The 14,378-nt window shown below is 30.4% G+C and overlaps 2 protein-coding genes across 2 annotated transcripts in view; one reads left to right on the top strand and one right to left on the bottom strand.

The window, feature by feature from the left end:
* LOC106677122 (lipase 3) overlaps positions 1 to 14,378 on the bottom strand; it is an 83,551-nt gene that overhangs the window by 27,620 nt on the left and 41,553 nt on the right. The window lies entirely within an intron of this gene.
* The window catches only part of LOC106677113 (uncharacterized), an 8,278-nt gene continuing 2,978 nt past the window's right edge, over positions 9,079 to 14,378 (top strand). The window contains exons 1-2 of the mRNA XM_014414828.2: positions 9,079 to 10,020; positions 13,548 to 13,774. Coding sequence (XP_014270314.1) covers positions 9,229 to 10,020; positions 13,548 to 13,774 — 1,019 coding nt within the window. The 5' untranslated portion in view covers positions 9,079 to 9,228. The remainder of the gene's footprint in view (positions 10,021 to 13,547; positions 13,775 to 14,378) is intronic.

Genomic DNA, 14,378 nt, shown 5'->3' with positions numbered 1-14,378 from the left:
TCTTTGCAGGTGTCCCTGTTTACGAAATAAATTCATGATTTTGAATATGGACATATGTTGTTGACTTATGTCCGTCACATAATTCAGGGTAAGAAAAAATTAGAAAAATACTATTTAAATTTTTGGTATAGTCACAAATTTGTAAATAGGGTGAATTGGTATCTAATTGTAAAATTGTTCTTTTAAAAATTAGTTTGTTGTATAATTTTAAAAATGTTAAGTTGATTGTACATTATATTAGTTATAAAAGAATATTTTTTTCCAGAAATAAATACAACAAAAAAGTACGATTAATGAATCACTGAGCTTGCACCTTCACTGCAATTATAAATAAATGTTATATTCAGCGACTTTATAAATCATTTTTTGGATATAAATCTAAAAGTAGACATTCGGTAACTAGATTTACAGGTGCAAATAAAAAATTATAAAGATAAAAAAAAAAGTAGAAATTCTGAAACTTTCAAGATAAAACAAATCTCTACGTTACGTTTTCCATCACATACTGTCAGGGATCCTCAATGTACGTACGATTGTTTGTGTTCCCTGTTACGCAATTCTTCCCTTTAACAGGAAGATTGTCCAATCATGGGACCGCGAAGGAGAACACCAGGAACTGGCTCATTTTCGAACTAGGAAACGCTAACTAGAGGTCAGGACAGAAATAATTTAAAAAAAAAATGTCCTCAATCCATTTTATATAGATGGTATTAATAAAAACCAATACAATCTACCGCTGACGATATAGTGAATACATCATTCAAAAAGTTATATTTTTAATTAATTATAGTTACTTAGTTTTGGACAGGAAAGTTCGTTAAACTCTGATTAAATTACGTTAGAAGATAAAGAATTATAATCACTAACCTCAATATCGTACATACAGGGTGTCCCATAAATGAGTAGCCATATTGTGGGAGCAGATACTATACTTAAAGAGGAGCAAACAAGTCCATATGACCCTAGTCCAATTCTCACGGTGTGGGATAAAAATCAAATTTTGTGTTTTTAGCTTTTATCTTTGGTTTTTCTCGGAAAAACCCAAATAAAGCTACTTTAAAGCTCCCTTCAAAAATGTAAGAGGTACCAAATTAAAAAAAAACTTCTATAAACGTAATGGGATTGATCTGTGAAAACTAAATAAATAAGCCTTCTATAACGTTATGTTGAAAATTAAGATTTAATAATTTTATTTTTTCGACATTTGGTTGGGCTGTAAAACTTTAGCATAATGTCATGTAACGCTTATTATCTTCTTTGCTAGATCCAACCCATTACATTTGTCGGAAATTTTCTCATCTTTATTTTGGTCCCTCATCCAGTTTTTTAAAGTAGATTTATTTGAGTATTTCTGAGAAAAACAAACCACCTATAACAGCTAGGAATCCAAAATTTGATTTTTGTCTTACAGTTGGATATCGGACCATGGGTCATATGGACTTTTTTGTTCCACTTAATATACAGTATCTACTCCCACAATATGGCCACTCATTTATAGGACACTATAAACATAATAGGTTGTATCGTTCCATTTTCCGTTTCTCAGGAGCAATAGATACTGAGGAATGAGGTATCAAAAGAAAGGGAATTTCATGGAGAAGTTATGAATTTCAATTTATATTCTTCTATCCTTACTGGAACTAGTAACTGCAGTTATTAAAAAAATGTAGAGTGTAAACGACTGAGCCGATTTTTATGTTTTGATGGCTAAGATAAGCTACTTTGTTTCACAATTACAAGTCAAGTTCAAGATCCTGAAAATCATTATATCATATTTGTTTATTCTTTCTATCAGAGCTTACATAAGAAGATTTTGGGCTAAAGACTTACTTAACCTATTCGTTCAGATATAATAGACTTAACCCAGAACAATTCAGGGTTAAGATAAGTTTACAGACAGCTGAATCTTAACTTTTAAATAGAAGTGACATTTTCCTGTGGAGGAACGTAATTACTTATAACGTAAACTATTACTTAAAGATAGTTTTTTTTTTTTTTTTTTTATTGCTCTTTTTTCCCTTCGCCATTTTCCCTCTCGCAGTCCAATAAAATTTAAGGGAATTTCCTAGTGAAACTGCCAGTATAAACATATACTAGTTTTTTTTTTTTTTTTTTGGCTTAAGTCCTCCATTGAGGATCTATACAGCCCCAGAGTGGAAATGTCAAGGTTCATTTCTTGGGGCCGCCGCGAAATAATTATTGACCAGCCCTCGTGGGATCGAACCCACAACCTTCTGAGACCCTCGCTCCAGCCCGTTCAGCTATTAGACCCTCCTTAAAGATAGTTATAAATTATGTAGCCTTACCAATTGTGTGTGTTGAATAGACTTTCTTGATAATATTATATTGAATGTGCATAATATCGCTTATATATTTCGTAGGGATTAAAAAGAAGAAGGAAACCTGTCAAATGAGTGAGTTCTCGCAGAGTGAATTACTAATTTATTTAACTGATTTTTCAGACTAATTAGACTAATTTCAGAATATAATTTGAATTTGAGCAGAAGGTAGAAAGTTGATTTAAAAAAAAAATTAGGGCCGGTCATGATCATATCGAATTCTATACACAAAATTAGAAATTGAAAAGCTCCTCTCCTGAAGAAGTGGATGTTTTGATGTTTGACCTTTTAAACGCTGCCATTTCCCTAATCTTATAAAATAAAAAATACCATAAGTAGTTTCGGCCCCAATGGGTTCGGTTTAGAAAGTGTAAAAAAAAAAAAAAAAAAAGGGCCCTAACAATTTTCTAATATACCTTAATTTTCCAAAAGTAGGGCAGTGGTAGGCTTCGATAGTACAAAGAAAAAAAAACCCTTATCCAAACAGTTTTAATCGAATTTCCATTTTAAAGAAAACATGTTACTTCGGAATTTGTTTATTCCTAGAAAAAAAAATTATATTATAGTACAATGCAATGTGCATAAATTTTGGTATTATAATACTCAATACTCAAAAATTTAATTTTTAATTTTACAACTAAAAGAACAAAATACTTATTTAAAACAATTTTTTCAACCCCGGATTTAATGGAAAAAATATTTAAACAAACAATGTTTAATTTTAGCAAAAATTCAGTAAAGGACGCCTGAATACTTTTTTTAATATTTTGAAGATAATTTAAAAAAGAGAGTCATGGAAGAGGAAGTAAAGTTATCTTTTTTCTTTCCACTTTATTTCAATTCTATCTTAAAAACTGAGATGGTAAGTTATAGGAGAATAGATTCACATTTCAACACATTATAATGCCACAAGGTAATCAAGGGGAGAATACTCAGTAAAATCATATATGATACATTTCATAATTTATTTTATCGAAGGGTACGAAAAAAAACGTTCTCACAATATTGTTAATAAAATAATAATTTAGTTTTTAAAAAATATATACACGTACCTATATATGACGAAAAGAAAAATAAACCAGCCAAAGATAATTTTTTTTATTTCAGAACCCCTTAATCTGAAAGAAAACGAAGAAATAGGAACACATACACATCAATACATGTATAACCTTCCAATATAGCTAGTTGTACTCTAGCCAGAGCTACATTCATGTAGTAGGGTCACGGGGTTGCACTGAATTTTCATGGAGTAGATCTAAAATGTTGGGCATACTTGAGCATTTTCTTTGCCTTCTAACTAAAAATTCACAATAACTTAACTAAAATATCCGTGTCTATGTTGCACACGTATTATGTTTGTTCCTGCAACATGCATTGCTGCCAACTCCTATTGGAGCTGAAGATGGTGTGAATGTTCTAAACAGGGGGTGTGACATCAACCCCCTTTTCAGCGAGTGGAAGAACTTGATGTGCCTCCGTTTTATAAACTCGGGCACAGTCGGCAGTTCAAAGAACTCGTGGCGTTGTTCAGGTTTCATCTTCTTCAATGATGTAGACCTCACCATCTTTCGCAGCACTGCCAAAGTAAAATTGAGTGCTATTATTATTTTTTTTTTTTCATACCCTCCTGTAATGATTTTAGTGGGTATTTGGTACGTACATATAGAAGGTATGTATAGCTGGGTGTTAAGGATACCTTGGATTGCCTTTTGGCAAGGTTAGGTGAGGGGTCCAATGAAGGTTGTAACTTGGTTGGCTTACGCTAGTGGATTATTGGAACGGGGAGGGGCCGTTCCGCTGGTCCTGTCTACAAAACTTGTGCTATTATTATTATTTTTTTCTTTTTCTTTTCTTTTTCTTACCTCCAAAGAAGAAGAAGAAGGAATTTACAAATATATATATATACATATACCGGCTATTTCATTTTCTTGTTTTGGCGGGATGGCATTATAAGAATGGTTGCCGGGTCCGCTGAAGACGGTGTCAACAATGATGGCATACGTTTGCCTGGATGCTCACTAGGAATAGGGGCACTGCCAAAGTAAAATTTATAAAATAGGGTTCAATTTCACTGCCAAATTTTTTTTTTTTTTTTTTCCTAACCCTCTAAAACAGAAATAAAATGTGAGTTAGTAGTGCATTCACTACTAGAGAATGATACAGTTCTTCACTGCCAAAGTAAAATTGAGCCCTATTTTATAAATTTCGATTCGTACGAAATCTACGAGAACTATGGTTTAGAAGACTGGTGTAGGGATATCGCTGTCAATCATTGTCCGCGGATTACAAACCATTGATATTTTAAGATGTGTAAGTACTTAACTGGTGTATGATGCTGATGTAGTTTCAACCATTTCCAACTGAAACGGGAGTTTTTGGCTGTAAACATCATGACCAAGGCTAATGAGGGATTCATGCAGTTTTCCATTTATTTCTACTTTTTAATGCTGCTCAATTGAACTAAGTTAATTTCTTCTGTCTGGTTTATAATTTATTAAATTGTTTTGATATTGTATTGTTGCTATGGCTGCTAAAAGTTTTCTTTTAAAAGTAGTCTTTTCTTTGTACACTGATCAAAATTAAATATATGGAAAAATAGTTCTAAGCGAGGTTTCACAACACAAATGTTTATATTATATTTATTTACTGTAAATAAATTATTAGATAATATAGCTTAAAAGTAGTATTAGGCTATAAATGTGATATATTGCTCTATGACCAGTCACGTATTGGCACCTCTACATATTATCCTATAAAGGTGAAGGATGCCCCTTCAATTATTTGCTCTAGATTTATTCCGACGACGCACGACATGGTTACATGTTAGCTTGGATCAAAAGGCGACGTCGTTGTCAGTTCTTGTCGCGAGCTGAGAGGGTCACTTCATAATCTTATGAGCATTGACAGTAATGTTGTAAAAATTCTTAAAATATTGTAATATTTTCGATATACCATACATTAAATATTTAATTGTTATTTTCCGGTCACTAATCGACAAATATGTGAGTATAATTCTCAACTAATAGTCTCAAATAGTAGTAATAAATTATTGAATATCCAACTAAAATGCCAAAAATATTTGGCTTGTGATAAATAGAAAAGCAGTATAATGAATTTTTTTTTTTTTAAATAGATCAATAAAATCAACAATTTCTTTTTCATTCAGTTTATACATTTCGTCATTTTGTACAGGATAAATTTGGAAAATCCAGTATTTATTAAACTAACATTTTAACTATGTTAATAGGTTCTTTGAAAATATAAACATAACAAAAAAAGATTTTTTAGAGAAGGTAAAGTAAACAATCTACTCTCCCAAAAGTTATCATTTTCGTCCTTTTTGCAGAACACCGAAAATCTATTCATTTTTTTTCAAAATTATTTTTCTATAAACAATTATGACAGATAAAAAATTTGACAGCTCAATGATACTTTAATTGAATTCTGTGTAGTTAAAAACCATTTTTAAAATTTTTTTTTCAAGGATTCCTTACTTCAAAGATCATCAAAACTAATCATAAAATTAACTATAAAATCATAATCTCGGATCATAGCAAGAACCAATCGATTGGTCATTTATTGAGCTCTGTTTATACCTGTAATGACCAATAAAATTTAAAAAAGTAATTCACCAGTGAAATAAGTGATTACACATACCATCAAGATCCCGGTGGAAAAAAAATCTGTTATTTAACACTAATTTTTTCTTTCTTTAACTATGTATAATTACTGGTAAAAATTGACGAGTCTGCTAAGTTAGATGGAATAAAAAATGGCAGCTGTTTCAAAATGTTAGAAAAGATTAATTTTTCATTGGGAACTTGTATCTTTAAAACTACTTACAACGCTAGAAAACCTAATATTATTTAAAGAAGAATAAATATGAAGTATGAATTACAGCACTAGTAGAGCTGTTTACTTTTAATAGTTCCTGAGATAGTTTTTAAAAAATCAACATTTTATGTAATACATACTGAAAAAACAGTAATATATGACTTTATTGGGGGAAAATTTTTATCTCAGGAACCGGGAGACGTACAGATGTCTATTAGCACTCAAATTAAAACTAGTTTTCTATTCGATAAAGTAGTTTGTAACGTTTATCTTCGTAGAGGTAGTGGTTTTTATGTTATTTGCATATGAATATGAATTTTCCAAACGAAATTTTGTCCTAAAAACTTGAAATCAATTAATTTCAGTAAAAATCAGGAAAAATACTACTCCGACTAAGATAAATGCCCTAAACTACTTTAGAGTAGAATAAACTGGCTTTAATTTGAGTGCTAATAAACATCGGTACGTCTTATTGTTCCTAATATGTATATCTCTCACAGTAAATTCACTAACTAATAATTTATTAATTAATTAAGTCAATTATTAATGAAATGTTACTTTAAAAAAAACTGTATCTCGAGAACTATTGAATACAAACAGCTGTGTTAGGGTTCATATTTTAGTAAATTTACTCTACTTTAAATGATATTATATAAGGTTTTCCAATATTGTAGGTAGTTTTAACAATATGAAGCTCCGAATGGAAAATTATTTTTTTTAAACGTTTTGAAACAGCCGCTATTTTTAACTCCCCCAAACTATACTTGACTGACTCATGCATTTTGACTGAGTAATGAAAGATAGTTTTCAATAATGTAATTAAAAATTGGGATGAAATAACTGGTATTCTCTATTTGGGCTCTTGTACTACTACTTTCTTCTTTCTCTAACTTGGCTCATTTAAACTTAAAATATATCACTGATTATTTCATTATTACTGTCATTTATCCTTTATGGAGACTTAATAAATTATAAAGTGTCTGACAGCGAACAGATTATATGTCCTACCAACTGATTTGAAACATGAAAATAAATAAATTTAATTTAAAGGTAAATTAAAAATAAAATAAAAAAGTCCTAATAGCAATTTATGATAAATTATTCAATTATCATAATAAATGCATAAAGTTAACTTAGTGAATGACAGTTAATCTTAATTTTTTTATATTTTCTAATAAGTTTATTAAGCAGCATTTATCATTTTAACGGGAAGAAGGCAAAATAACATTTACTATAAAAAATATGCAAATTAGTTAAACTATTTCCTTAATTTTTTGTTTATAAAAAATATGTAAATTAGCTAAATTATTTCCTTTATTTTTTTCACTATAAAAATCTAGTTGTGAAGGTCAATAGGAAAGAAACAAGAATTTTAATTTGTTGATATCAAGATCAAGAGGAATAGAAAAAATAAGAAGAGGAAAGATGAAGGAAAGGTCAACTAATTAACATTCGGTTCTCCATATTAACATTAGTTAGAAAGATTTTTTCAAAATAGTTCTTCCCTCTTTTGCATATTTTATTTTTATATAAAGATAACAGATACTATGTTTATTTGGATGAGTTAAAAGTAATACAAAATCTAAATACAGAAATGGATGTTTCTCGAATAACGGGAAATTTTCAACTATTACTTGAATATTAAAAAAAAAAATATCAAGGATTACTGTACATTCGTGTAGTTTATAATACAACCTCGAAGATATCAAGAAACATTTTTTCAATAAAATAATGCGTTTATTTTCATACATTTGTGGAAAAGAAGTCTCAACTGTATTCAGGTATAAGTTGAAAGTTTACAAAATGTATATCAATTACTTTCTTATATTATTAAAACAGGATATTTCAAATATGTTACAGAAAAAAAAATGTGGATAAATAAAATCCCTAATTAAAGACAAAAATAGAAAATTTTCAATGATCTTCCGGATTATCACGGCATTCTGTAAGTTCTAAACGTGACATTAGCAACAACTTTCACTCCTATTGCTTTCATTAAATCCGGCCGGATAGGAAAATCAACTTGTAAATATATTTTAAATTTCCATTGTTGTGGCTTGATGTTGTGCTTTTGTAAAAAATACGTTATTGTAATTTAATATGATCAATTATCGTTCTCCTTATGAAATGGGATCATTAAATTGATACTTGTACAGTAAGTCAATATTAAACGAATTTAATAAAGTACATTTTCGTAGCAACTAATGGCGTTTGGGCTTAATGTTTTTTTATTTGTAGTTTTTGCATTCAAATTTTGTTTGATAGTTTTAGAACTACTTGTTGGTCATGAAAATACAGAATTTATTTTATTTATGTTTTTAGAGATGAACTTTTGTAGAAATTTGGAATCTCAAAGTTAATCATTATTTTACTATTACCCAAATAGGTACTCAGCAATAATTGGAATAATAGTGAATTTGAAACATGGTTGTCTATTTCATTTCTACAAAATATAGTATTTAAATTGATAAAAAACTGTGAGGTATGTCCTTTATTTTTTTTTATTATGGATCATGCTGCTCTTAAAGACTTTTAGATTATGAAATAACGCATTTTTTTAAAATTCGCTGTATTGGATAGCTCTACAGAGTTATTAGCGACATCGAGAAAAAATCTCGAGATGATAATTTTATGATAATTTAAGTAATTAAATTTTAATTGAAAAATAAAGTGATTAAGTTGCTTCCGAGCCAAATAAAACACAAATTGCTCTGAACATTAATCACCTTCATACTAATAATTAGCAACAAATGACTAATATTGGTAATTATTTCATGCAGGATAAAGAAATACTTTAAAACTTAATTAGCTAAGTAATCACTTTTTGCAGCAAATTTAAAAAAATATTTATTAATTTACCATTTCATTTTAATGTTTTTTTTATTTTACTTTTCAGCTGTTTAATGAAACAGATGTCCATTAGCGTGGATTAGTTGCTTCAGATATATTTCTGAAAAAATTTAAGATTACTCAACACATATATATGAGAATCTCTAAGGATAAGTAATAAAACTTGACGTATGTAGCTTTAAATAGTTACGACCAAGCAAATAAAATGACGTTAAATAAAGAATCAGAAAATAGTATGAAATGTTTGAGAGTGGACGGCAAAGGATTAAACAAAACAAGTGTTGAACGCTCCAAAGAGGTAATACAACCTGGACCTAAAATTAAACAAATGGGAGACGATTGCGATGACTTCTATGCCAGGCTTAGGAACATGTACAACAAGCCTCAGGCCACAGTTACAGAGTCAAATAAGAATAAAGTACCTGACCCCTTCAGTGATATCGAGAGAGCACGTAATTCCCTCACATCCGATGCTAAGCAATTTCTTAAAAATATGCAAAAAGACAAAACCGAAGGAAAAAAAAGTTATAAAGGCTCAAACGAAAGAATCAGGTACAGGTGGAATGAACACGACGATATAGAATGTAAATCAGCTCATTACGACAAGGCACCTACCGATCAGAAAGAATTCTCCGATATAGAAGATTTTGATGAGAAATTTCCAACGATGGAAGATCTACCAAAAGATCATGAAGGGCTGGAAAAGCTCTTTTTCAGGTACGTGGATAGGCTTGGGGCTCTAGCTGACTCCATGCAGCGACGTCATCCACACCCCGAACCAGGAACCGAAGAGTCCGTCCTCAGCTACGAGTACAAGCTGGACCCGCCCAAGCTGAACAAGGACCCCACGGAGGCTGTCCTAGGAGAAAGGAAATGCACTTGTCCAGAGACTGTCGAGATCGATGGAGACACTGCGGGTCTGAAGGACATAAAGCAGTCGGTCAAAGAACTGAAGAGCAACCATAAGGTTGGGGCAGTCGTCATCAGCGTCAGTAAGGTAACCATTATCTAACTATCCGTATTATATAGTTTACATACCAACAGCGATCATACTATAAATATTAAAAATATTTTATTGAGTTTAGAAGTATTTATTAACGTGAAACAGGATACTTTATGGCTTGATTTGACCATATATTTATTTAGGAGTTTGGAGAAATTTTCACCAATAATTTTTATAATAAACTTACACTTTGTTAAAGTTCATAAAAATAAAGCTTTCGAAAGGCCAAAGACAATATACAAAAGTAACACCTTTTAACAATAAGAATTATTAGACTGATTTCAGCCTCGACAGCAATATTGTGAGTAATCAAGGATTTATTTTTCGGACTTTGATGCAGTTGCATCCTTTCCCTTTCCTAAAATTCATTCAAACCGCTACAGAAATTTGAATCATGGCAAATTCATTCAAATAACACTAATTTTTTATAGCACGCTTTTTGACTTTTTTACAATGTTCATGTTTAGGGAGTTTTTTCTTCACAAAATTGCACATTTTAATATTGTTAAGGAAAATTTTGATTTTTGTTGCATAATATTTAATGCTTGAACTACATGTTTCATAATATACACATATACGTGTATGTTTGACATTCATTTTAAAATTCTCTTTCTTAGTTAATTTATAGTTTAAAATAAATAAATTTGAGATAAAGTAATGGATTGATTAATATACGAAGTCCAAATAGAAAAAAAAACACCAGTGAAAAATGTTTTTGTCGTAGTATTAACTACTGGTTTCGGACTACTATGAAAATTCTAAATTTCTTTTTAGATTGGAACGTTGTGGGTTCGATAACCACCTGGGGCAGTTAAAATCATTTTTCGACGGTCCCGAAGAATGAAACTCGACACTACCACCTTGGTTAGTACGCGGCGGCAACTTAGATAGCCGCCAGAGGTTGGTAAAAAGGACCACTGGCTCACTTGCTGGACTTGTTCCCTCCATCCCAATACCAGTACCAGTACTAGTAATTCAATCGTAAAAGATCGGAAGGTCTCGGATTTTTCCGTTTTTTGTTCTCCTTTAGTTATTTGTACAATTCTTTAATATTTTACGTTTCTCCATTGCTAACAATGTGAAATGTTTAATTTTTCTAAATAAACAAAGATACTTTAGGGGAAGATTTTTTGAAAAATCCACATTTAAGCCCTGTCAGACTATTTCAATGAGGAGAAGACCTATCTGATTTTAAAAATCACTCCATTGTAAATTGATATACTGAGTTTAAAGAAAATGATTAAAGCCTTTTTGAGTAAATCGGAAAATGATAAAAATTGATTCTATGAAGTGACACTTCCTGTAAATCAATAAAGTTACAGTAATGCCCCAGGTACATACTTGCCTTAAATGACCACATTCAGACACACAGACCATTTTATTTCGACTCGTGGGACCTCAAAATGTGTATCTTTCTTGAGAACTTGAATACGGAATTTCGCAGGATCGTAATAATTTCCATTATTATATATTCCATATATAGGTGAGTTATGCTTAAACCATCATTTTTTTTTTTAATAACTTGGTTTGCCTAATTTTATACGTACTGCTGATAACTATGACTTGAATGCACTACGGTACATGCTGATAATTGTACATGTTAATTTGTTTGATTGTTATAAAAATCTGAATAATCATGGAGGCACTCTTGATATCAAGGATGTAGTGAAAATTGCAGAAGGGATAATTCTGGACTCCCTGGGAGTCATCCACCATCACAAGCATGGTAGCTGAGAATGGTGGTGATGCCTCAGTTGAGAGCATGCATATATTGCATATTTTGTCTCTACATTATTTTATATATCTATGCAATTTTATATTTATTACTTTTAACTGTTAGCTTAATGTATTTATTTATTCTGTTTTAATTTTTTTATGCATGTGGTAGTGTTTGTTTGTATTAATAGACTGTAAATTGGGACGACCACGTTAGGTTTTATGATATGCATTTTTTTTTTTACTATATTTGAAATATATTTTTTTATTCTTTTAAGTTAAATTTATTTCTATGAGTGATGGAAAAAAGAGGGAAAATTTTCTATAATTGAAATAATGGAAAAATTAAACCTATTTAAAGAACAATAAAAAGCTGGGGAAAAAATTAAAATATGTAAAGAAAGAAATAATAAAATTGAAAAAATAAATCATGTATAATTTTAGTACATTATGCAGAAATTTTTATAATGCCACGATCTAAAAAACAATTACGCTGTGACTATTTATATTAATAAGATTAAAAAAAATATATTGTTCTTCACTAATCATAAGTATACTGTGTATGAGGCAATCCAATGAAGTTGGGTTGCACAACATTCTTAATTAAGTGTTTTTCTCTCCTGAGCTGTATTTTTTAATTGGTATGTAAAATATTTTCCGAGGCATGTAAAGATGGACGACTCAATGAAATTAATATCTTGTAAATTTCTAGTAATTAACATTGTACTTGATGAATCACTGAAATAATTATCAATTATTAAAACTACAATTAATAAAATACAAAATACAATAAACGATCAAATAAATCTGAGTTCCTTCATTCATACACTTAGTAGTTTAAAGTCTATTTATTTTATCTAAGACTAAGAAATTTTTTATTTATTTTATCAGTATTTTTATGAATCCAGTTTCTGGCCAACTCCATTATTTCAGAAAAACCTTCTCTATTAGTCTTGTCTGAATGTGGTCAAGATATCTGAAATCATATATTAAGTGTTCGGAAGTGGGTAACTGTCCGTCATTTGGGCATTTGTCATGGTGTAGTTAATTAAACGTATCAAATATTGTTTAGTTTGCCTGTGCCCAGAAAGCATTAGGGTCAATTTTTTGTTAGTATTCAGTACACTTTTATAATTTAGGTGTGTGATAACGGGAACTAATTTGTGAAGGTTGGATTATTTAGATGATATAATTTTTTTAAATTTTATTTTATTTATTTATTTTAATTGAGGTCAATTTTTTAAAGGGATACCGAGGGATGTAAATATGGACGCCTTAATAGCATTAATTAATTGATTATTATAATTGTACTTAATGAATTTCTGAAATATTCTGAACTACATAGTCAAAATAACTTGTTATTTGGTTTTCACCTATTAATTCTAATTCCTTTAAAATTTTTTCATTATTACTTCATTTACCTCCTTTGTTTTTGTCCTTTAAATAATTAGTTAATAAAATATGAAATGATGAATATGGGGTAATGTTCGTTTCGTTACTCGTAATGCAAATGCTAATGTTATGATAATGCCGTTTGTTCGGTGATTGGAAAGTGTGTTTACGCTCTTTCCAGTCTGTTGGAAACTTCAAAGGCACTATAATTAGTCTCTCATTCTTCCAGCTTTAAATATTCCCAGGTTCGTTGGTAAAGGCGTACTAATGCATGCAGAGTTTGAATTAGACTATTTAGTATTTGTAGAAACAGAATGAAACATTACCTCACTAATAATAGTAATATTACTAAATCATATCAACTATTCCATGGTAATGCTAAGAGGATTTCCATGTCACGATTGGTTTTGCAGAAGGACCAGGTTATAGACGAATCTGTTGACACATCGACCAAGCTGAAAGAGAAAAAAGGACCAGTCCTGATGACCAAGTACGCTCTGGAGTTCCTCAGTAGCAAGATTGCCAAGCACCCCTGTCTCAGCAGCATCACCTTCCAGAACGTCCCCCTGTCGAGCTCAGTCCAAGCGCTCCTCATTCCCTCATTCGCCAATCTCACGACACTCAAGCTCATCAGTGCCAAGTGAGTGATCCATCGGATCCAAGGAAATTTAGTAAATTAGGCAAAATAACTTTTAAAAAATGGATAAATCTCTAACTATACATATTTTTCTTAGATTGGATATTTTTTTAACCTTGATAAGGAATATGGACTGAGAATTTAAAGAAATAATGATAATAAGTCATTTTAATCATTCATATAAATATGTTTAAAAAATAGGTAATTTTCAAATAAGATCTTTGAGAGGGGTCCTTTGGTTCAAAGAAAGTTACCAAATTCGTCAAAATAACTTCAATTATAATTTAAAGAAAAATGCAAAAATCGATAGCAAAAAATATTTCACGTTGAACCGACATTTGCTTGACTTAGAAAAAATTATGTGAGCTAAAAATTTAGGGAAGTAATGACACAAGTTATATGAAAATATCAAATAAATTACAGATTTTAAAAATAAAATCTTTTAGATGAGTTATTCAGATTTTTACAAAAGCCACTATCAAACGCCACAGACGCACCTAAATATTCCGAGGATAGGTTGAGCAAGATGAGAATGAAACAAGGTGTCATGAGAAGTTGGAAATCAAATTTATTTATTTATTGATATTTACAACCGTATAAAAAATAC

Source organism: Halyomorpha halys, unplaced genomic scaffold, assembly GCF_000696795.3.
Source record: "Halyomorpha halys isolate HHAL.00 unplaced genomic scaffold, Hhal_1.1 Scaffold7.1, whole genome shotgun sequence".
Classification (NCBI taxonomy): domain Eukaryota; kingdom Metazoa; phylum Arthropoda; class Insecta; order Hemiptera; family Pentatomidae; genus Halyomorpha; species Halyomorpha halys.
Note: the sequence above shows the minus strand (reverse complement) of the source record. Positions and strands in the feature narration are given on the sequence as shown.